This window comes from Pezoporus wallicus, unplaced genomic scaffold, assembly GCF_028554395.1.
Source record: "Pezoporus wallicus isolate ANWC-B61680 ecotype Strahan unplaced genomic scaffold, APGP_CSIRO_Pwel_v1 contig_3817, whole genome shotgun sequence".
NCBI lineage: Eukaryota > Metazoa > Chordata > Aves > Psittaciformes > Psittacidae > Pezoporus > Pezoporus wallicus.
The window spans coordinates 11,491,543-11,516,333 of NW_026635157.1; the positions used below are offsets into that span (position 1 = coordinate 11,491,543).

Here is a 24,791-nt window from a genome sequence, read left to right on the forward strand (position 1 = left end):
GTGGTATCTGTCTCGCAACCCACTTTTCTCTCCTGGGGGTTTTCTTTTGTGAACTGGTAGCATGATGGTATGTGGCTAGAGGGCTACTCCTACCTAGCTTGGGGAGTTCTTTCCGTACACTGTGCTGGCAGGCAGGTAACTCACTGCAGAGTAAACCTACAGCACACCACCTCATGTATATTCTCTCAATTCTCCTTGCAGCATCCTCAGTACTATGACATGAGCTAAAGCACTTAGGAAGGTGGCAAAAAGGATCTATGTACTAAATGTTAAGAGATAGTTTGACAGAGTATTAATAACTGTTGTTTATGTTCTCAAAAAAGCATATGTTCCTCTTCCTGTCTTCCATCTTTTCTCTCCACTTTTATTAATTTCTAAATCCTAAGAGATTACATGTAATTTCTAACATCAAAAGGCAAAGGAAATATGTCATTTACCATAACCAAAGAGCTGGGTTGGTTTTTTTTGTTAAAGCAAACAGGTGTTGTATTTTTCACTTGGAATAAGAAGCATTCTCCAGGGGAATGTAGAAGACATGGTCCCATTCCCTTTTCTGAAGTTAACACATGTTGCAGTCAGGTATTTTTCAGCAGCTTGTTAATAGGGAAGATAAATGTAGCACCCTGTAATTCTGAATTGATTAAATGCATTTTGTTAAACTTTATGATGCATTTTAGTGAAGCTTTACTCCATCCACACTGCAGTTGTGTTTCCAGTACAAGCTGGCTTGCTGCCATAATGAGTGCTAGTAGGTAGGTGGGAAAAAATGCATCACCATGCCTGCAGCTGTGATTGAGTAGAAGGGAGTCAAATGCTCTTTTTCAGCCTGACACTGAAGAATACGGTTGACTTTTTGAAAACATTTGTTTGCACCCAGTGCTCTATTCCCTGGAGCTGTAGATGGTCAAAAGATCATTTTATGTGATAGCAGTATGTCCATGTTTTAAGAAAAAATAAATAATAATAATAATAATAAAGCTTAGTCTCATACTCTTAGTCTCATACTCTTTCGCTTTGACAAACAAAATACTATGATCAGATTTTGTTGTACTTCACCCTTTCCATCAGTACAGCCTCCCAGGAAATGGATTTTCCTTAACTCAAGTGTAATCTATATGCAGCTGTCAGTCATTTATTTAAGACACTAGATGCCATAGTCGTCACAGTTTAAACATTATTCTAATCATATCTTCCCTGTCAAGTGTTACCATGTAATCTCTAGCATTCTTTATGGCCTCCTGAAGTTTTAAACCAAGTTACAAACTAGAAATGCAAGGGGAGATGGGGCTGTATGGCTCGGGCTCACTCTGAAGCAAGTACCATTTCACCATCAATCTTGTGGATGAGATACCAGTCAGTAGAATCAATGGTGCTTCACTGATTCATCTGAAGATGTGATTTGTCACTGTAGTTCTTCTGAAGGATTCTAATTGAGCACCAGAACAGCAATCTTGTTTTCAAATGCTACTGCAGATGCAGATTACAAACAGTGTATATCAGAATCAGGATAGACAACTTTTTAATTATGAAATTAATTTTATTTGATTGTTAAAGGTTTTTTTTCTTACACCTCAGTATGCAAAATCAGGTTATTTTCATTTTGCAACAAGACTAATTAAGTGGACCATGTCAGGAAGCAGCTAAAACTTAGTTATCAGTCACGATTCCAAGAGCTGGGGTTGTAACTCGGGCTTTCAGTCAGTCTGGTACCTGTCAAAGGAGAAGATGCTTTGTCACCACTAGGCCTGAAGTACGAACAACATTTTCACTGCCATATCCCTTTGGAAGCCTGAATTTCTAATGAGAGGTGAAAAGGAAGAGCTGTTGGAAGGGGCTTCCTTCAGCTGTCTGTAATGATCTTGGTCAATAGGGAGGTACTGTGCAGGTTTTCTTGAGTAAAAAAAAAGTAAAAAAAGGGGTTGTTTTTGACATGAAAAATAATTTCTTCATGCAAAATCTCAGCTGAGGAGCTCTTTATCTGCTATGTCTTTCTCTGCATACATGGCTGCCTTAGGTGACTGTTTGGCCTTTATGATCCCAATAACTTATGTAGCAGGTTTTGAAATTTGCATTACTATTCAGAATAGCTTAGAATTTATTTTATTCACCAGGTTGAAGGAATATTGTCATCTAGGTTTTTCCCTTCTCCCTCTTTATTTCTCTCTTATTCTTTCCTTGATGTATGGGAAGACCAGAAAAAAATTGCTATTGTAGGAATTCCCCCAGCACCAGTCATAAGAAAACTTTCCCAATAATTGAATTCACACCATTACACAAAAAGTGTGTAGCAAATGTAGGATCATTGAAGCTAGAATTATTAATATGTAAAAAAGGAGAGTACATAGTTGTTAACCTTTCACTTATAGGCTGATATCAGACCACATTTGCAGTCACTGAATACCCTGCTTTTGAAGTTGCAAATATTAACTTTAGCTTCTTTCTTCACATCTTACAGCAGGGTGTCCTTTCTGAACACTATTATGAGTACATAGAGTAACAGTGCTGCTTTGGGGCCCTATAGCATTTAGTAAATGGGTTTAAACAGATGGTATCACAAAGGCCCCAGAGGTAAATGACTGTATTCCTCCATGTCTTGTTAGTCTGTAATGTTGCATGAAAAATGCAGCCAGATCCCCTTTCCCACACAGATAGGCACATCTTTTATTTAAAAAAAAAAGCTTTGTCAAAATAATTTAAAAAAAAAACACTAAGCAAAACAAAAATAAATAGATAAAACAAAAAACAAAACCTCCCCAAACAAAAGCTTAAAGCCTTGGAGACTTTATGGAGACAATAAAGACTCTGAAGACTGTGTTAACTTAAAGTAACTGTATAAATGCAGAAGGCTACAATGTGTATATCTACTTCTTATTTTCGACATTTTGTAGCTTTTCTGATGTAGGGAACCAAAAAGCATTATTTTTTGAAATATTTTATGTAAATTGCTTTAATTTGAATTTTTTTCAGAACCTTCACATTTTATCATTTCATGCTTAAAATTTTGCAATACCTTTTCTATAACACTGAAAACTGCTGCATGTTTTTAAAGAATGCTATTGAAAGAGACTTTCCTGATATATAACACTCATGCCCTTCATCTTTGATATTTGTTTTGGTTTTGTCTCCAAAGAGACTTGACCCTTAAAAAAAAAGACAACTCATTTACACCTTACTCTATAAAATGGGGGGGGAGGGCGAACGGGTGTTTAATTTGGTATCTGTGGTGGAGCTTTGCTGCTCAGAGGTGTGACAAACAGGGCTGTTCCAGGGGACAGTTGCCTCTGTCATGCACAGGCATTGTCTGCCTTTCTGCTCTCCCTGCTCTGGCTTTCTCCTATGAAGTTGGCAGGTGTCACAGATGACAAGTTTCCTGCTCTCCTGGCACTTCAGAGAGCAGAATTTGTGTCTGTCCCAGTCCTTTGGCAGCTCATGAGAGAAAACTGCAGAATGGAGAGAGCAGAGATACTGTGTGTGTGTTCCCAGGACTCACCAGTTGATTGGCTACCCAGTCTGGAAGCAGTCGTTTTAACCCTGCCTGGATCCACAACCAGGCCAGGGAGGGAATGGCAGTGCCAGTAGTCATTTCTTCCCTTTGGGTGGTATAAATAAAAATTATTTTAAATACTTTATATCCTGACAAGTTTGTGAAATATCGATGCTTTTAGGGGATTTTGCTAGTACATTAATTTTGAAGCATAGAAATATTCTGGGCATTTAGGGGTCTTGCGGAAGTAAATTAGAATCATAGAATGGTTAGGGTTGGAAAGGACCTTTAGATCATCTAGTTCCAACCCCCTGTCACGGGCAGGGACACCTCACACTAAACCATCTCACCCAAGGCTTCGTCCAGCCTGGTCTTGAACACTGCCAGGGATGGAGCATTCACAACTTCCCGTGGCAACCCATTCCAGTGCCTCATGACCCTAACAGGAAAGAATTTCTTCCTTATATCCAATCTAAACTTCCCTTGTTTAAGTTTTAACCCCTTGTCCTATCACTACAGTCCCTAATGAAGAGTCCCTCCCCAGCATCCCTATAGGCCCCCTTCAGATACTGGAAGGCTGCTATGAGGTCTCCACGCAGCCTTCTCTTCTCCAGGCTGAACAGCCCCAACTTCCTCAGCATGTCTTCATATGGGAGGTGCTCCAGTCCCCTGATCATCCTCTTGGCCCTCCTCTGGACTTGCTCCAGCAGTTCCGTGTCCTTTTTATGTTGAGGACACCAGAACTGCACACAATACTCCAAGTGAGGTCTCACGAGAGCAGAGTAGAGAGTCAGGATCACCTGCTTCGACCTGCTGGTCATGCTCCTTTTGATGCAGCCCAGGATACGGTTGGCTTTCTGGGCTGCAAGCGCACACTGAAGCCGGCTCATGTTCATTTAACAGGATATTACAGGGGTAATGGGTTAAAACTTAAACAAGGGAAGTTTAGGTTGGATATAAGAAGGAAATTCTTTCCTGTTAGGGTGGTGAGGCACTGGAATGGGTTGCCCAGGGAGGTTGTGAATGCTCCATCCCTGGCAGTGTTCAAGGCCAGGTTGGACGAGGCCTTGGGTGATATGATTTAGCGTAAGGTGTCCCTGCCCACAGCAGGGGGGTTGGAACTAGATGATCTTAAGGTCCTTTCCAACCATAACAATTCTATGATTATATGATCTATAACATCCCTAGCCAAGTTTAATTCTTACAGGGCCTTGGCTTTCCTAACTTGGTCCCTAGCTTCCCAGACAACATCCCTGTACTCTTCCCAGGCCAGCTGTCCTTGCTTCCACATTTTATAAGCCTCTTTTTTCATTTGAATTGCGGTGCAGGCCATATTAACTGGACATGGTTAATACATAGAGTTTACCACAGTAGGTGATTTTCAACCAGGCTCAGTTCACAGACAGTTTATGAGAAACACAGATCCATGGAACCAACTCATAATTTTTTTTTTTATCTTTTTTTTACCTGGAGTTTCAAAAATGAGGTGACCTTGTATATTCCTTTTAAACACTTTGAAAGGGAAGAAAGAGGCTTCCCTCCTTAATGTTTTAGGTGCTAGGAAAAGGGAATGCTAACTTCTTCTTTTAGCTCAAGAAAGACATGAAACTAATTTCTTATTTTTTTTCTTCTCTCCTCTCTTCCATTCCCCAGTATCATACTTCATCACTGCCACTACAGTTATTGGGTTTTCTGGGCAGTAGGAGCAAAGAAAACTGACAAAATAATATAATGCTGCCCCATAAGTTCTGAAAGAAGGAGGATTGTCTTTTCCTGTGCCTTTCAGAGTCCCTGCAGCAATGCACTGGCACTACGAGAACTCTATTCCATTTTACTATTTTTGTTTAGGCAGCTTTAAATAAAACAAGACAGGCAGTTCTGCTAGCTGAATTGAATACATGTCTTGTCTAAATTGGCAGGTCTTGTATACATGCTGAGGCATATTTTCACAGTAATCTTTCCTAAGGTCTTCAAATGTATCTGCATATAAATGAGGAATTGTTGCATGTATACACATCTGTGCATATGTGCGTACGTGTATGTATAGTTAAACCCCAAGCCCCTCTCTTTTGTCTCCTTTTTTTTTATATATGAACTGAAGAATTGACTCATGCTCTCAATATGTAAGTTCTGTACTTCTGCACAGCAGAGGAAGCTGATAACGAGTTGGTAGCAACCTGCAGTTAGGTAGTTTCCCTAAAGAAAAAGAATAATTATAATTACCTGTTCCGTTTTGAGCAGGTGATTTTGAAAAGTAACCAAGCCATGGACCATTTCAAGAGAGATATTGGGAGTTTGGGATGGCATTTTAATAGGAGAAATGCCATCTGCTTCAGCAATTTGTAATGTTTTATCATTGACAACTGTAGAGGAATGAGGCAGTCTATTTTGGTGAAATGGACAGATTTCTGTCCATCTGTGCTTGTATCGCAGCATGTCACATGTACTTTAGATCTGCATAGCTCTGAGCCAAGATAGAAGCCACAGCAAGGTCAAGAGGTGGAGAAGCCTGTCAGCATATTCTGTCTCTAATGATATGACAACTGCAAATTGGTGCTTCAGGCATAACCTGAAGGTAGTCATTACGTTGGGCCTTGAAGCTCATTTTTATCTGATATTGTTTCAAAAGAAGATGCTAACTTCAGATGCTTCTGATTAGCCAAGAGTTTAATCTAGTGTAGATTAAAATCAGATTCATTACTGGGTTTCTTCATTAGAAAAAAAGAAAAATAGATATTGTTGTTAGAAGGATTATTGTTGTTGTTGTTGTATGGATTTGCATTGTTGTTTCTTCTGAAAAAAAAAAAAGAAGAAGAGAATGTTGCTTCTTTCCAATGGCTGAATTAAATAGCTCTGTTATATTTCAAGCCTTTGTTTCTTCTCTTCATCTACACATCTGCTATTTCTTTTTTCTTCATTTTCTATTTAAGTTTACAGAAAGCAATTGAGTTAATTATTATTTATTAATTATTAATAATAAGTCTTTTCGGAGACTACAGATTTGACCATAGCAGGTGACCTTAAGGTTATGCTGGTTTTCCTGTCTCACCAGTGCCTACCAGATTGTTGTTGAGGAACTGCACCCACACCGAACAAAGCGAGAAACGGGTGCCATGGAGTGCTACCAAATCCCCGTCACCTATCAAACTGCTCTTAGCGGAGGGTCACCGTATTACTTTGCTGCTGAGCTGCCCCCTGGAAACCTGCCAGAGCCAGTCCCTTTTACCGTGGGTGACAACAGGACTTACCAGGGTTTCTGGAACCCGCCACTGGCTCCTCGGAAAGGCTACAACATCTATTTCCAGGCCATGAGCAGCGTCGAGAAGGTAAGTGCCAATCACACCTTTCTCCTGCAAGGAGTCAAAGACATGGCCATGGTGACAATTAGAGGACTGTTGGAGCTGGATGCAGTAGGTGTTGGCAGTGACATGGCTGTAGTTCCTTCCATACTGTGACAGCATGCCAGCGTGCCATTCACATTTCACACCCTCCTTGTGTGAATCTTTTATTTATAGTTTAGAAAACTATAGAAAATTGCAGTCATTTGTCCATAGGAATCCCTATATGAAGTGCCCAGGCAGGCCAGAAAGTAGCTAGAAAGGACAGCCAGACTGATAGCTGCTATTCACATCAGACCCATCAGAAAGGAGAAGCTGCTGTGTTTACCCATCCATACATTTGGGTCTCAGCAGTGATCGAACAAATCCTGGCTGACAGGCAGCCTTGCCTTGGACCCTTTCAAAGCAAATCTCACCTTCCACCTATGGTTATGAAAACTGCATATGCATCAAGTTGAATGGGGACAAAGGAGGAGGTAATTAAACTGTATTGGAGCTGCTTGAGAACTGGATGCTTTTTTTCTGACAGAAGAGACCATACCTTCTATTTAGTTCTTACCTATAGACCTGTATGAAGCAAAGAAAGCAAACTAAAAGGTAACTGCTAGATACTCATCTATATTTCCCTTACCTCCTACAAATAATTCCCTTTGCTTTTGTTGGCTTCCAGCAGACTAAATTGTAAGGGAATTTTTTTCATTCCTCAAGAAATAAATGAGAGGGAAGAGTAAAATAAAAATATTAAATACAAAAATAAATCTTTATTTTGGCTTTTACATTTTGACAGATAAGTAGAAGATAAGGGAAGAACATACAGTTTTTTACTTTAACTTGATTTCAAGTTGTGATCGAGCTTAATTCTAAAATGTTTTTCTCTGGTATGATTTACAACTTTGGATCAGATTTCTGTTCCTACAGGGATTTGGGAGGAGGATTGAGGAGCTTTGCTCTGCATTCTTCCAGGACAGAGATCTAGTTATTGTAAGGTAACCTCTAAGCCGCAGAATGTTTAAACGGTTCCTTTACTATAAACTATTGGGAGCACCAAAATCATGAAGGGAAAGTAAATTATGCTCTGAAATATGCTGTAGGATTGTGATGAGGGTTATGCTGTGATCTTCACAGACATTTTGACCAAAAGTGGACAAGTAAATCCAGTAATTGGGAAGAGTGCTTAGGTAAGATTAGTTTGATAAAATTTGTTGGGCTTTCATTTAGATTGAAAAATTGTCTTTATGGAACGCTTATGGGAAGCCTCAATTCACAGCTTTGCTTGTTCTTTATGAGCTGTGTTTGCAAAATAGCACCAACGTATTTTGCCTGTTGTGCGAGAATCTTCAAGAGAGAGAATCCCAGGGGATGCACTCAGGGGTGGAGTGCTGGGGGCTGCAGGACTGAGGGAGCATGTTTTATAGAATGAAACTGTCATTATTATATTTTCTAATTACATGATAATATTGTTTAGAGTTATTTAATACAACAGCAGCTGCATTCTCTCTCAACCTAATGCTGTTTCAGCATGTTTGCCTTTAAAACGACTGTATATTGTATAAAAAAGTTCAGAAAGCCCATTTGTGACTGACCCTCATCTGTTCAAGTTGTCCAAACTGTGCATAAACAAGTCATTTCTCTGTTTCTTCATTTCAATTGCTGACCAAACTTCTGAAGGAGGAGGGGGAAAGTAGGATACATATAAATGGTCTTTGCATGTGCAACTTCTGAAGCATATCACTGTCAAATCACTGTCTTTCCTGGGCAGGTTATATAGTTTGTAGATTAACTGTGTCATGTTAAGAAGTACCTGGGCTGTTTCTGTGCTCATTCCACACTCAGAAGCATAAGGGAATAGGTTTCAATGTGCATCAGGTGACTCTGTTCAAGACTGTCAGGATGCAGTAAGACAAGTTTGGAGACAGAGTTGAACAAATGTACCTTCTTTGCTGCATGTTACTCTCGGAGGTCAACACTGGCTCAGGTTTTCTATGCCATGACATAAATAGTAGCACCAAACCTTCTTTTATTTCACTGTACCCTCTCTCTGTATTCTTATGGCATGATTTCCATTAGATTTTAATACTCTGAAATTTTGCTACATTTGGGCTGTCTTGCACCTTTTCTTCCCATCATTATCCTGAATAATACAGTCTCAGTTTCATCTAGTTTTCAAAGGCAAAACCTCCCAGCTTCCTCTCCTGCTAAGACCAGAGCCCTCACCCGCCTTGTTGGGTTGCCCCAGCTGATCAGCAGATCTTAAGATGAATGTAAGGAGCAGGGAGGGCAAGGAAAAGTAACTTGATCTAACTGTTTTCTTTACTTTTCCCTCCTCAACAGGAAACCAAAACTCAATGTGTTCGAATAGCTACCAAAGGTAAGAGGCTTGTCCCTCCACTCAAAGTAGCTTTTCTAATGAATTGTGACATTTGTATTAAATGTTTGAACCAAGGCCATAACTGTTCCTCTATTTTGAGCCACTTGATTGTTTTAAAATGTAATGATCTACTGATTCTTATTCTTTGGTCTTGGGCCAAAAGAATAATGTTCTAGCAATACTCATGATTTAGAAAAAATAAGCATCCCTTTCGTTTGGGGGTTTGTTTTTTTTTCCTCTGTGGTTTTTGAGGTCTGCTTTTAGGCTGCTGGAACATTGCAAGCGGCAGATAGAGGGACTGGAGACTAGCAGGGTCACTTGATTGAACTATCTGTTATGCTAACAATTATTTCCAAGCAGGGGTGGGTGGAAGGACATGATAATGATCCTAAGAGAGAGCTCTGAATGTTAGTTAGACATAGGGGAGGGCTGATTTGAGGAAGGCCTGTGTCTTTGATGGCAAGTGAGGCCCAGGGCTAAGACTGAATGCATAGCTGTGAGAATAAATCATATTGACCCCACATGCAGTGGGTTAATCACATACTGCTCGCTCAAAATTGCTGTTTCATCTTCAAATGAGGACTTAGTTGTTCTGCTTATTGTTATCTCTTGCTTTGACTGTATTTATAGCCATTCATTCTGGTTGATTGATTGTGTCAACATGAGTTTTTTGATAGACCTCAGCAGCATAAACAAGAAAGGACTTTACAAGTGCTGAAAGACTACTCTGCAGAGGCCCAGCATTACTTATATTGTCTTTTCTAATTGCATATTGATACTCAGCATAAAAACAACTTTAGAAATAAGCAAGCGGGCATTTGAAGTACTATACCAGCACATCAGCACCATTTTATTAATCACTTCTTTCAATATAAAACTTGTTCCAATTAAAAGCTGATGCCTCTAATGAGGTGTAGCAACCAAGCATTTTCTTGAGAAACCAGCAAGTAAAATGTACTTCTCAACACATGTTAAATTTTCATCTAGTGAGGTAAGCTAATAAAAATAGGAAATTAAAACTGAGAGCTAAGTCTTCTGTGAAAAGTACATCAGCATTATCTTTCTTATGTTTACCTGGCAAGATTAAATGTTTGATATTAAATGTTTGATACATTTGTATAAAGAAATATTTATGTACCACGAGCATGTATTGCTAGGATGTGAGTCAAGGGATAGTCTTGAAATGCTCAGAAAAAACTAAATTCTTGCAGGACTGGGGAAGGGGAAAGCGGTAAACTCTCATCATGAATTTTCTGGATAGTAAGAACAAAACAGGGAAAGAATTCATCTGTCTTATGAGGAAATTATTTTTTACTTAACTGTACTCTGTCCACCAATCTCAAAGTAATGTTCACAAGAGCAATAGTCCTGTTGGTGGTTGCTTTTATGCTCCCTCTGCCGTAACAGTCACATTCACCCCAATGACTGTAGTCTGAAGGAAGGGGGAAATGAGCAGCAAGTTTCTTACCATCAGGACATAAATCTTGCCTTTGCCACTCTGGCTAAGGACAGGTTTTCCTGAAGTAAATGTCTTATATACCAGTACTATATTCCTTGAATGTGGAACTAAAACCCAGAATGTTTTCTCTGAATTTATTTTAGTCGATGTGAAATGTGGGAGGAGGCAACTTTAGGAGCAAAGGCTTTTTTTTTGCTCTGAAGGAAGACATTTAATAGGGCATCATAGCTTCAAAGTCACATACATTCATACCTCTCGAATGAGTTACACTGGTATTCTAAGCCGTGTTTTAAAAGTTGACACTGAATTTTTCCCCATGTTTTCATTGAAAAAATAATATAAAGATTTGTTGTACTTAAAGAAAAGTATACTTAACATATTTGTGTATGTATATGTTCACCTGGTTGTGGTGATTTTTTTCAGTGTAGGTTTTCTTTGAGTCACTGACCTGGGAGACGTCAGCTTACATTTGTAATATATTTATAGGGAAAAGAGGACTGCCTCACCTTACCTAATGCACCCCATTAAAGCTAACATTCCCTTTTAAAATCCATAAAATCGTCTAAACTTTGTATTCAGTTATATAAGCAGTGTGTCATTCTGTAGTTCTGTGTCATTTCCCATGACTTGAAGCAGCCTACAGCTGGACACAATGAATTTTGCTTTGAACATTTTGAAAAGGCATTAAAAATCATAAAGAGCTGGGGAAGGGGGACATAACATTAAAGGTGCATGTAGAAGCAAGACAAAATTTCCCTGGTGGTGAAGTTCAGTATTATCTGTAAAGGTACCTTTTCGTTTTATCTCATTCAAACATCGGGTGTAATTTACTGTGTATATTCACACTGATGAGATGTAAAGATGGGGAAAAATACAGTAGTAATGTCATGGTTTGGTGCTGGAGCAGTTTATAGCCCTGAAATTATAATCTTGATAATTTAACTTTCTTAGAGTGTTTTTCCCCTGAGTAATTTTCTGTTTGCTTAGGCAGTTCCTGTTAATAGAATTTACATAGATTTTAATACGTAGGGTTTTGCATATACCCTTCCCACGGGTTCCCATTCCCTACCTTTGAGAACTGATGAAATAGTTTCTTGTTGGTGTCAAACTAATGAAAGTCAGCAAATTTAAACTGAAGTGCTCAGACTTTTTTAGTCCATATATTCCAGGTGCAGTGTTCTCATGCTCTTCTGATAACAAAATGCACTGAAGCGTGAACTCACCTAAAAGATGGTGCCAAACCATGATTGAAGTATGTTGCTGCTTTTGGTGTATCTTGAAAAAAATGTTTTTAGAGTAAGCTGAGAGACTTACTAGTGTCTGGTGTATTAAAATACATTGAGTTAATTTTTCATGGAAGAAGATATTGGAACAGCACCAGATTAAAAAGTAGTCTCCTGAGCAGTTCCTGTGTACTTGCAGCTGAAATATGAATGCCAGAATGATTCTTTGATGGCCATGATTTAAGACAATAATAGAATTCCCTGTTTTTCTGGACATCTATTTCCACAAAGTTTGTAAGACCTTAATGACTTTATGACTTTTGCCCTTCTGCAGATTGGACTGAATTGGCCAAGGAGGTCCCAAGTTATTAGATGTGGTGAGAGGGTATGAAAGTTGCACACAGTCTGTTCACATAAGCTTTGATGCTTGAGAAAACTAGGTTAGAAATATCTCCTTGTTACGCAGGTGGTGGGTAGAACATACCTAAAGCACCATTTCCATTACATGTATAGCCCAGAAAATGTATGAGCTGTGAACCTTTTTAATTCCTTGGATGCTTTTAGCCAATATTGTCTTCCTCTGTTAACCTGAATTCCATTCCCATTCAGATCCTCTTAGTAACAAGTGATCATCATCAATTAAAAAAAAAAAAAAAGGAACAAAACCAAAGCCATAACAAAACAAACCCATAAACAAACCAATTGTTCTCTGCCTCATTATTTTTTTAATCTAGCTATGAGCATTACCCAGTCACTAATAATCTCACATATATAGTAACTGAAGAAGGAGAAAAAAATTTTAAAACTCTTGTTTTCTAATTACAGAAAAGGGTAGAGACACTGATAGGTAATAGGTAATAGGTCAGATATTCATTAGGAATGGAAAGATGATGGAATTATGCTAAGAAATGTGTATTATTTGACGAAAAAAAGGTGTTGCATATAATTTTCTAACGAAAGTTCTAAAACTAATTTGGTAAGGCAGAGTTCAGCTAGTCCATAACATGCTCATAGCACAATAGTAACTCAACCAAAGCATTGATAGAGGCGTGAATAAGAGATGCGTGATTCTCGGAGCATGCACTGCTGAGTAAAACACAATATTTATGGCTGATCAGTCACATCTTGGACTGTGTGAAACTTTGAATAGGTTTTCACTTGCACATGACAGCATTTCATTTTACAGTCTAAAATGTTATCAACTGCTCAGAGAATGAAACTAGATTAACATAGAAAAGAAGGACGCTTCAAATTATTCGGCATTTAAATAGACATTTAAGAGGACAGAAGGGACAACAGAGCTGTTACTAATCAGTGAGTATATGAAGCTGACATTTCTGACAGTTTGTAGGCTGCCAGGTTTGAGAGTTACACTGATTTACATGTATTCTTTTGTTTTGTTTAGGAGACTAGAGAAAAAAATTGAAAATTGAATCAGAAAGAATGTACTTTGACAGTAAACAAAGAGGTGGTGGGCCTGGCAGATCCAGTCAGAAGGAATAAAAGAAGCCCAAGATTTCTCATTTGCATTTATAACATGAACTTCATCACCTCCAAAATTATTTTCCCTTGTGGTTTTTATTTGTATTATTAGTTCAGGCAGTGTAGAAGAACCTCTCTGTCTCTGTGCACGTTTGGTTCATACAGATGGATGAAAATGCCGTTTGAGATGATGAGCATCTGGAAGTAATTGTGAAATAGCAGAAAATGACTTTTTAATCTGATTTGAGGAATAAAAAGGTCTGGGTGGTAACATTTCAACTGCAAGTGTGCATTTAGTCCACCATCATTATTGCTCTGAATTCATTCCCACAGCAGTTGGGGATTGATCCAAAGGCCTTTGATGTCACTGGGAGTCCTTCCACTGACATTAATGTGTTTTGGATTAGGTCTTTAGAAGTCATAAATCTGTCTAGACCATAATTATTTCCTTGAAATTGTTCCTGATGATGTTTCTTCTCTTAGGGAAATTTGTGAAAGTCCAATCACCTCCTGGCAGGATGCTCAAATATGTCTGTTACTGATTAATGCCCAAACAAAGGGAAGATGTCAGATGCTAAATGCATATGAAACAAAACTTCTGTCACTGTTGTTATGGTTGGATCAATGTTCCTACAATGACTTTAGCTGTACCATCATAATAGCCACTGGAGACCTAACTGGCAAAATGAATTTAGAGATGGATGCAGATGTTGCCTAAATCACATCTTTCTTTCCAGTCATTTATAGGAAAAAGCTATTTATTTAATAAGTTTAAACTTCAGTGGTCTTTTGCATAACATCTTCCGTCTCAAAAAGAGGAGGTTTTAACTGAGCTTTCCAAAGATGGAAGAATAATATTAGCACGGTGTATTTTCCTCCTTTGTATGTGAAATTGCAGTGGCTTACTGAGCAACCACATATGGTAGTTCTGATAAGTGATGCCTTTAGTTGTAAATAAAAAATTGAATGATCCTTTGATGGAGTATTTGATGGTAGTTATAAAAAAGGTAGTAAACTGAGGGACACCTCCAGATTTCCAGACACAAAAGCTATAATGTGGGTATTTTCATGTATGTGCAGATAATAACAAAATCACGGAATTCAATGACCAAAATTTTATTTGAGTAAAATAGAATATAATGTAACAACAGCATTTATTTGGTAAGCTATATGATTGATTTGCATGGGACAGCAGTCTTCAGAGAATGTGTTTCCCATTCCTTATTGTAAGGCATCAAAGAGAAGTACCCTTTCTCCTTGTTACTTGATATCTCTAAGAAACAAAGGGTATGCTTATGACATTGCCTGAGCTGAGCTATTTATTTTAACTATATTTGAAAATAGTTATGATCAGAAGTATTTTTACGTTTCCAACCCCTTTCCTAAGCCACCGGGAATATAGGGTTAGTACTATGTTTTGAAAAAGACTGCTTTTTCATGGAAGAGTAAATCTAGTAAGTACAACTAATAAATCTAATTGCTTTACTAGAAGACTTTGTTTTTAAATACATTTCTTAGTGAATAAATTTATTACATGCAAACATTCTTTTATTTTTTTATTTTATTCTTTTGTTAAATTTATTTTAGTTTTGAAAGTTAACTTTTTTAAAATTGGTAAGTTTGCAAGAGGAAACCCTAATGAAACACTTCAGTGTTGTTGTTTGGGTTTCTTTTTAATCAGCCATTGAATGAAGGAACTTTGCATCCAAAGATATAATAAATATTATCTTTCCTTGATTTTGAAATGTTTTGGTGTTTCTTTTGGTCTAGATACTTAATAAATTACCTTGTGCAGCTGCTGTAAGCAGATTGAAATCTTGGGAACCTTAAAGGTTTCCTAAAGAATAAGAATCTTAAAAGTAAGAATTCAGGTGGAGGATTCTAGTTTATATTTAAATATTAGAGAATGAATGTTGTTACATTCCCTGATCAACATAGCATATATGCTGTTTTAGTAGGTGCCTGGTTTCTTAGGTCTCTTCAGCTATTACGAATATTATGTCAGGAATTACGTGCATCAAATGCTTTCCATTCATTGTTAGAGAATATGGAAACATAAATGTAGAAATCTACTGGTTTTACAAAACCCATTATACATCTAAATCGATAGAAAAATCCTTGATTCCCTTTATAATAGATTAAGAATTAAGCAGTTCACTTGCTAATACTGCAGTGTCTTGGGTTGGGGTTTTTATGTTAACTCCTCTTTTTTTCTGTTTCATCATTTCTTACTTGCTTTTTCTTATGTCTTTACCTTCTTTTTTTTTTTTTATTGTAAAATTACAAGTGTTTAAAGAAAGTAAATCCTATCATCACCTGATAGGGCTGGGCTCATTATCCGCTTTTCACACAGACTGCCTATATCTACTTTCATTTCTTATTCACTGTACTCCTGGATAAAATGGCCCCTTACAATGCCTGGTGTAGAAGAGTGTGTGAGATAGAACAGGCAGAGATTGCTGCCTCCAACAGTCTGTCACGGGCGATCTCACGTGCATGTTTGGCTCAGGAACAGGAATCTGGCTTCTCTGTGCAGCAGTGGAGCTTTACAGCAGCCCTATTAAGGGACAGTGCTGTTTCACCTTTTCAAAGAAAGGAGGAGAAAGGAATCTCTAGGAATTACTAATTATGTTTATATCTAGTCGGTAGTTTTCAGCCAGAACGACACTTTCTCCACATTAGTGGGCATGTCAACACTGACAGTCCAGGGTAGGTTTTGCCATACCTATCACTGACTTGTAGATTGAATTCCATGCCCGATAAAGCAACCAGTTGCCGATGCTAGAAATATCCCTACATACTGGTATCTTGCTACCGTTGTTAGTGTCAGGACAGAAATTACAGTTCAAAACAATGAGGTCGCATACAGTCATACATGAAATGGTGCATTAGTTTGGGAGATTTTAATATGCACACATTTATTAGATTTGGAATTTTGTGAATAAAGTCCCAGCTTGTTTTGGAAGTGTTAATGAAAACTTGAATGTTACTCCAGTATTTGGTGGTTTACTCTGAGCCCTGGCTGGTCATCACTCTCCCACAGTTCTGATGCGCTGTCATTCCAGAAGACATCATGGACACATTCAGTTTTGAAATAGTAGGAGCTTCCATCCTACACTACAACTCGGCACTGATGAAGTAGAAATCATTTATGCAGCAGATTGATGATGTTATTGATAGTTTATAATGAGGAGGTGGTTATTGATAGTTTATAATGAGGAGGTGATGTCAGTAGATCACACATAAGCCAACACAGATAGAAAATGAAATTCTTGGAGAGTATGTACAGCTAGTGGTCACAGAGCGTGTAGAAAAAATGCCTGTCAGCAGCTCATTGCTATCCCTGTTACAAATGATTGGTCTCACTTACATTTGCCAGAATAAGCTAACTTTACATAATCAGAATAATTTTAAATGTTTCCTGGGTTAGAACAATTGCACAAGCAGTTCTGAAAGCAGGGTAGAAACAACAGTACATGCTGGAGGACTGGTGAAAGGTAAATGGGAAGTAGGCTTCACCATCTTCACATGCAGCCAAAGGTTTTGAGGTCATGTTTAAAGCTACTAGAAAAATTGATCCTCGAGGTCAAAGCTGCTTCAGTCCAACTACAAAAAGCAAAATGTTACATCAGTGTGTGACACCTTAGCACAGAGATGATAATCCTTGTAATTATGCATCCTTGCATTAGCAGCTGCCTAACAGAGAGATATTTTGAATAGAAGGCAAAATATTTTTGAGCAATAAAGCTGCTCACTGTGCATCTGGATAGAAAGGACAAGCAGGACTTTGTCTCAGAAAAGAGTGATGCCCAAAGAATGCAGAACTTCAGCAACATCTAAACCAGAAAAGTACTTATTGAATTTTATGAAAAGTTTACAGCCCCGAAGTCAGCATCCCTGTTCTCTATATCTAATCGTAAACACTTAACTAAATGAAAAGAAGTTCCACCGTGTTGTCATGAACATTACAAGGATTTATTCAATTATTTGCTTGTCAACTCTGACAGAGTGCTAGGTTCTACATCTAGTCATCTAGAAACAGGGAGCAGCATTGCCAAGTGTAGTAGAACTTCCTAAACACTGTCAGAAGTGTTACAGAGCAAGTCGGTATGGTTGATTGGCACTGCTATCAAATTACTTGAATACAGAGATTGGTGCTTTATCAGCTGTTTGAGACAATGGCTCTGAAGTTCAGGAGCGCAAACTGCTTTCTGCTCTAATGGGAAGTTGTGTGCTAACCACACTGCTTCTGGAAGGACCCTGACCAGAAAGTTATGCAAATGGACATTGCAAGAGGGACAGTCTTTCTAGAAATTGCGTAGTTATCTCACATCTGTCTGTCAGAGTGGGAGGCAGTTGCAGGCATTAAAGAGATTAATTTTAGGAGATTTTTGTAGCCAGGTAAATTCTAAGCATAGGGAACAGTATTACAACCTTTGTGTGTGGTTTTCAATGCTGTTGACTTTGGAAATCTGTGGAGGCTTTTGTGACAATTCAGCAGTCTGGAAAGCAGTCTGTGAATATTCTCTATACACTTCACAGTGGTTAGGGTTCTTGATCAGGGTGGATTTCCAGAACCCTTTACTGTCAAGGAAGTCACAAAACAGATTGCATCCTTTGCCACTTCTGATTAACATTTGCTTCATTGAGTCAATAGGAAAGGTAACTACATATAGATGCCAGAATATTTAACCTGAACATTAAATCAGAGGTCCCATGTCAGCTGACTTGTTACTTGCTCTTTGCTGATGACTGAGTATTGGTTACTCACATATATGTAAGAAAAGTACATATTATTGACGGTTTCAGCCTCTCTGCCGTGTGGTTTGGCCAGGCCATTAGCATAGAGGAAAAAGAGGTCCTGCTCTAACCCTCCTGTGATGGAAAATATCCTGAGGCAGTACTACTGTACTGACAATACACTACTGAAATTTGTGAGATCAGCAGTGCTATTTCAGCAACATACTTTTTTTCAGAACACCACAGTTAATAACAAAGTTATATAGGGAATAGCAAAAGCCAGTATAGTATTTAGGACATTAAAGCAGCATGTCTGAAATAAGAGACATCTGGCTTCAAATAAAAGTAAATATCTATTGTGCATTAGTTGTTGCCACTCTGTATGGCTACAAAACTTGGACTGTATATAGTCTCTGCATCAAGCATCCAAGCCATTTCCAATGCACTGCTCTTATTCTTTTGCTTCCATAAAACTGCAGGATTTAGTGCTGCACTCCTAAATTGCTGTCATGTTGTCAACACTGGAGCAAGATTACAGGATGTCCAGTTATGCTGGACGTAGTTCTCTTATTGGACAACAGATTGCCCAAAGCCAGCTTCTATGGGCAGGTTCTATGGGTTGAAATGCAAAGAAAAGCTCAGAGGTAGCATAATGACGTAGTTAATGGGCAAGTTTAAGGCAAATCCTCAGTTATGTGTCATCAGTGTGGGAAATTACATGTGAAGATTTTCTGCACTGGCAGTGTAGGTACTTATGCCATCATAGCATGCAAATAAAATCAGAATGGTTCTGTATGACGAATATGGTAGTAAAACAGATTATATCTGTGCACTTCACAGTGTCATGAAAATGGGCCTCTTTCTGCAACAGTGCATGATGCTGCTTATGTACTTACGGAAAACAAACGTCATAATCACATTCTTTCCATCACTGGTGTTACTGTATTTCTGACTTTGCCATTTCAAGTGGCTACTTATGGAAGATGTAAGTCATATTTTTTTAAACAGTGGTACAGGTTTCCCAGAGGGGTGGTAAATGGCACATCCCTGGAAATTCCAGGGTCCCATTGGTCAAGGCTCTGAGCAATATGATCTAGTTGAAGATGTCTCTGCTCATTGTATGGGTGTTAGACAAGTTGATCTTTAGGGGTCCTTCCAATTCAAACTATTCTATGATTCTAGGATATGAAGATACATTTTTAAAAACATTTTTTTTAAACATCTTCTTTTTGGGACCATTAGATAATGACAGGAAAACCAGCTTGTGGACTATTTGCTGGAACTATTGAAGGAGTTGATCCTTGCTATTACAGCCATGTTTTTAGTGACAGTGAAAAGGTGACAATGAAAGGATGAGTTTTCTTCCATATGAGAAAGAGGGTAGGATTCTACAATTTTGTAACTGGCATTGAAATTTCCTCTACATATGGAAGGCAGTTCGTTTGCACAAGTACAGGCATTTCTTAATGTGAACATTAATTTTTGTGTACACTGACACTATCCAGATTATCTGAATTGTCTGCTTGTTTTGTTGACCCGTTACAATAGAAAATACATAGTCAAGCAAATCTCAAATTAATCCTTGGTCTGTTTCTGATTTCACAGTTTATTGAATTGAGACTGTCATTTGTGTTTTGAAGTAACAATGCTGCATTCCCTAGAATTTTGTAACAAATTTTATAAGGCCTGGTAATTCAACATGCTGTCATCTTCTACAGATGTAAACAGATTTTCTCACAGCATTTTAGAGTTTCTTGCTTCTGGTAGTTCATAAAGATTTAATCCTGAAGGCCTTAGTATCTGATATTATTTTTGGATAAATGCAAGCAATTACTTAGGTAAAACAACCTGGTTTGCTGGAGGAGGCGCTTGGATAGGTAATAATGTAGTGTGATAGATTGTAGGCACACAGTGCTGCAGCATTTGGAGAGCAGTGGTTGACTTGTAGAAGCTCAGCTGCAGAAAGACTTGTTCAGTTGTTCATGGCAAGCTTCCAGATTCATCTTGTGTTTGTGATAAGAAAATATCAGCAGAGCTGTCATGGTTTAAGCCCAGCCGGTAACTCAGAACCAAGCAACTGCCTGCTCACTCCCCGCCCGGTTTGCTCCACCCGCTTCCAGAGGGATGGGGAGGAGAATTGAAAGAATGTGAATCCACCAGGTTGAGATAAGAACAGTCCAGTAACTAAGGTGTAACACAAACCACTACTGCTATCACCAATAATAATAATAATAATGATAAGGGAAATAACAAGGGAAGAGAATAAAACCACTCACCACCCACTGACCAATACCCAGTTCTACCCAACCAGCTGAACCCAAGCTTCTAAAGAGACAGCATAGGTGCACTGTAGTTCAAGTATAGTTTGAGAATGCAGGACTTCAAGATTTAATGGCTGACTGGTGACCCAGCTGCTGGACCTGATACACTTTTGTATGAATGAATGCCTATAGCTTACAGGAGAAGAGGAACAGTCACCCAGGTACCGTTGCTGCCTAAGCCTATAGCAAGTGCGTACTGCCTCATCTGCCACCAGCCAGCCTGTAGAGGTGATAACCTATTTGGACTGATACGTAGCACATTATGTATAGCTGGGCCTACTCAAACGAAAACATCAGGGTCCCAGTCACAGGACGCAGCCCCTGTCACTTCTGAGGTGGGGTTATGCTGCCAGAACAGTAGAACCCTGGTTGCTATAATTATTCATATTATCATAGAATGCTTTGGGTTGGAAGGGACCTTAAAGATCACCTAGTTTAACTTCCCTGCAATGGGCAGGGACACCCTCCACTAGACCAGGTTGCTTAAAGACCCATCCAGCCTGGTCTTATTTCCAGGGATGGGGCAGCCACAGCATCTCAGGACAGCCTGTTGCAGTGCCTTACCACTCTCACCATAAAAAATTTCTTCCTAATGTCTAATCTAAATCCACACTTTTTCAGTTTCAAGCCCTTGTCCTAACCCTGCATGCCCTTGTCAAAAGCACCTCTCAAGATTTCTTGTGGGCTCCCTTCTATGTACTGGAAGGCTTCTCTAAGGTTTCTCCCGAGCCTTCTTTTCTCCAGTCTGAACAGCCCCAGCTCTCTGAACCTGTCTTCACAGAAGAGGTGCTCCAGCCTTCTGATCATCTTTGTGGACCTCCTCTGGATTTGCTTTAGTAGTTTTCAGGAGGATCTGCTCCATGATCTCTCCAGGCACCGAGGTGAGTCTGACTGCCTGTAGTTCCCCAGGTCTTCCTTTTTTTCCTTTTTAAAACTGGGAGTTATGTTTCACCTTTCCCACACAGTAGGAACTGAACTGTTACGACTTCTCAAATACAGTGGGATAGTGGCTTAGCCAGTTCATCTGCCAGTTTCCTCAGGACCTGCAGATACATCTCACTGGGTCTCATGGACTTCTACTCCTTCAGGTTACTTAGATGGTCTTGAACCTGATCTACTACAGCAGGTGGTTCTTCATTCTCCACTCCCTGCTTTGTCTTCTGCCACTTGGGCAGTGTGGCTAGCACACTTTTTGGTGAAGACTGAGGCAAAAAAGCTGCTGCCTTCTCTATGTTCTGGATAACCAAGTCTCCTGTTTCCTTCCAAAAAGGTCTCACATTTTCCTTAGTCTTCTTTGTATCTTTGACATACTTATAGAAGCTTTTCTTGTTGCCCTTGACACCCCTGGCCAGATCTAATTCAGTTGGAGCTTTGGCTTTCCTAACCTAATCCCTGGCTGCTCAGACAATTTCCCTGCATTCCTCCCAGGTTCCCTGACCTTGCTTCTATGCTGTGTAGGCTTCTTTATTGTGCTGGAGTTTGTCCAAGAGCTCCTTCTTCACACACACAGGGTTCCTGGAGTTTTTGCCTGACTTCCTCTTTATTGGGATGCATCACTCCTGAGCTTAGAGGAGGTGATCCTTAAATATTATCCAGCATTCTTGAGCCCCTCTTCCCACCAGGCCTTTATCCCATTATACTCATTCTGAGATCACGGAAAATTAGAACGCATCCATAAGCTGAACAAGACACTAGGCTGGTTTTTCAAAACTGTAAGACCAACTGACAGCTGATTTTTATCAAGTGACAACATTTGTTAAAATATTACTCCTTCCATGTTTCAGCTCCTTGCTCAACCTCTCTTCAAAGCAAAACATGTCAGCTGTACAGCATACTCAGCCATTTATGGAGGCTTCTTGAACTCTTCCCAGTACAGAAGTATTTCATCAAGCCAAATTTTGTCATTGCTGTTGCTGGCCACGGCATAATAAGAAATGCAAGTTTTGCAGCAAATTGTCTTAACATTTGTTAGGCTAAAGGGGAAATATAATCATGCAGGATAAGCTGATTGTAAATCTTTTATGGTTTTTCTGTCCTTATTTGAACATGGCTAAGATAGTTTGAACAAATTTATACTGTGGTGTAAATGTTTGAGACGGAAACATAAATGAAACATCCCTAAACAGGAAGCTAAGCACAGATGTAAGGTATGTTTCTTCTGCCAGCTTTGAAACTGGCTACTGTATTTTAAATCAATTTTTTATGAGAACAGGTACTCTAAGCCATTTTTCTATCCTGATGGTGTTTGTGTAACATTAATTTTGAGAACTATATAGTCTTTGTCTCCTGCTTGAATGTCTAACTAGATGGAGTACAGCAAAGTGAAAAAAGATATCCTCATAATGAACACTAAAAAAATGCTTACTTTATCTATAAGCATGATAGCTAGTTTTTGGTATTTACAGTCCCACAACATTTATTTAGCTTCATTAAACAACTTTGAGGACTTTTTTCTGATTTGGGATAGGACCTATGAAATATGAATGTCTGCTTTCATGTTTGTGCTGAGGCCTTTCCACTGCTGCTTCCATTTTATTATTGTTACTGTCCAGTTTAATATGCGGTATTTCAGCTTTTCTGGTGGGAGTTCTTTATTAAGGAGAAAGGTCTTGTTTCCATTGCAATATACAACATTGACTTTCCCAGCCATGCCTGTGTTCTCTGCGCAGTGTATCAGAACTAGTTTTCTTCAAACAATAGCTCATTTCTTTAACAGCACACTCACATAAAGAAACAATATTGTAACTTCATTTTCAGCAATCAAACAATGGCAAATCACAATTGTCAGGAGACAAAAGTGAATGTATGTTCTTGTACCTGAACAATTTGCTGCATTTCTGGGTATACGTTATAGATTCAAGACTGGATGCTGGATCCTGCCCCATTTCTCTGTGCAGCTGTTCAAACTGGACATCTAATTAGGATCAGAGCATGAATTTTGGTTGGATTGCTCTCCTCTCATTTTTAACTATGGAATAAATGTAACCAATACAGATACTCTGCCTGTATAGTGTGAGCATAGTTATTGTAGCTATGTTTATGTTGAACGGTAACTTGCAAAATAACAATAACCCACTGGGTTTTGTGTTCTGAGGACTTTCATTTTAAAGTCTGGCTTTTATTCCACATACTTAAATTCTCCACTCTCATCCAACAATGTGATTATTAGTAAATTCCCATGAGTAGTATTGAAGAAAAATGCTGCCTTAGGGATATTTTAAGTTTTTCAAGGCAAAAAGACTCAGTATCAGAATTATTATTGATTTCCAGTCACTGTGAAGTACATACACATCACAATAAAGGTTCAGTGCCTAGAAGAATATAAAAGAGCAGCAACTTGAAGTAAAAAGAAATTTCAGATTAAAAAGAAAGCAGACTGAAGTAAACACAGTGAATGACTTTCTTCATGAGTGTGGGATGTTTTCTTTGGCTATTGTAAACAGGATGTTTTCTCTTTTTCTACTTAACGCGGACATGAACACATCAATATTTAATTTGACCACAAGTAGTATATGTATTGCAGCTAACCCCAAATATATTTCAGGCTTCATGTGGTTTTATAATAAAAATACAAATTTATAAATCCTTAATGCCCTTAATGCCGCCCATATGTTGTGCTGCAATCCTTAGGAATCTGTAAAAATAAAAATCAAGAGGATAGTTATGGGCTCTGAAAGCTGAAAACAGACCTAAGCCAGTCTAACAGCTAAAGATTTGTCAGCTAGATCCTAATGCTCCTAAACCTTTGGCATAACAAATGTTGCCTTTGAGAACTTATCTCATTACATCTGGGCATCTTAAATCACTCTACAGAAATAATATAAAATAAAAGAAAATGCTCTACTTCTAAATAGAAGGCATGATCCTGGCATCTGTGCTTCTGCCCCAAGTGCTGTCCTTCTGTGCCACAATCAGCATGATCTTTTCTTAGATTTATGCTTGTGGGCATATGGACAACTGGAAGTCATTTGGAGATGCCAGTTGTCCTCATTTTTGTTTTTTCTTCTTTTATCCTTATCCACTGTCAGTCTCTAAGGATGGTACTGGTTTTATTTTGAAGCAGTATGCAGTCAAATTACTTCATGTACGTTCCAAATTTCAGAAGCAGAGGGCAAAAGAAGCCATTGTAAGCACTAACGTGTGCGTATAGCGGTATTTTCACTAGCAGAAGATGGTGTCGACTCCTCAGCCTGTGTAAAAGCTCTGCGTCAGGTTTTTACACACGCCTGCCCAGTACCTGCTAAAGACTAGTCAGATGGAAGCAATTGAATGCTCTCATCAACTTATAAACTTTCAGCACCCATTTGAAACCCAAGGCTTTTAAAAGCTATAGGTCATTACAGGTTTGAAGGCTGCTCTGCCCATGGGACTAAGAA

General features: G+C 38.7%; 1 protein-coding gene across 10 annotated transcripts in view; it reads left to right on the forward strand.

The window, feature by feature from the left end:
* Positions 1-24,791, forward strand: part of PTPRK (protein tyrosine phosphatase receptor type K) — a 400,993-nt gene that overhangs the window by 321,023 nt on the left and 55,179 nt on the right. For all 10 annotated transcript variants that reach the window (XM_057408964.1, XM_057408983.1, XM_057408974.1 and 7 more), the window contains exons 12-13: positions 6,537-6,810; positions 9,154-9,190. In XM_057408964.1, coding sequence (XP_057264947.1) covers positions 6,537-6,810; positions 9,154-9,190 — 311 coding nt within the window. The remainder of the gene's footprint in view (positions 1-6,536; positions 6,811-9,153; positions 9,191-24,791) is intronic.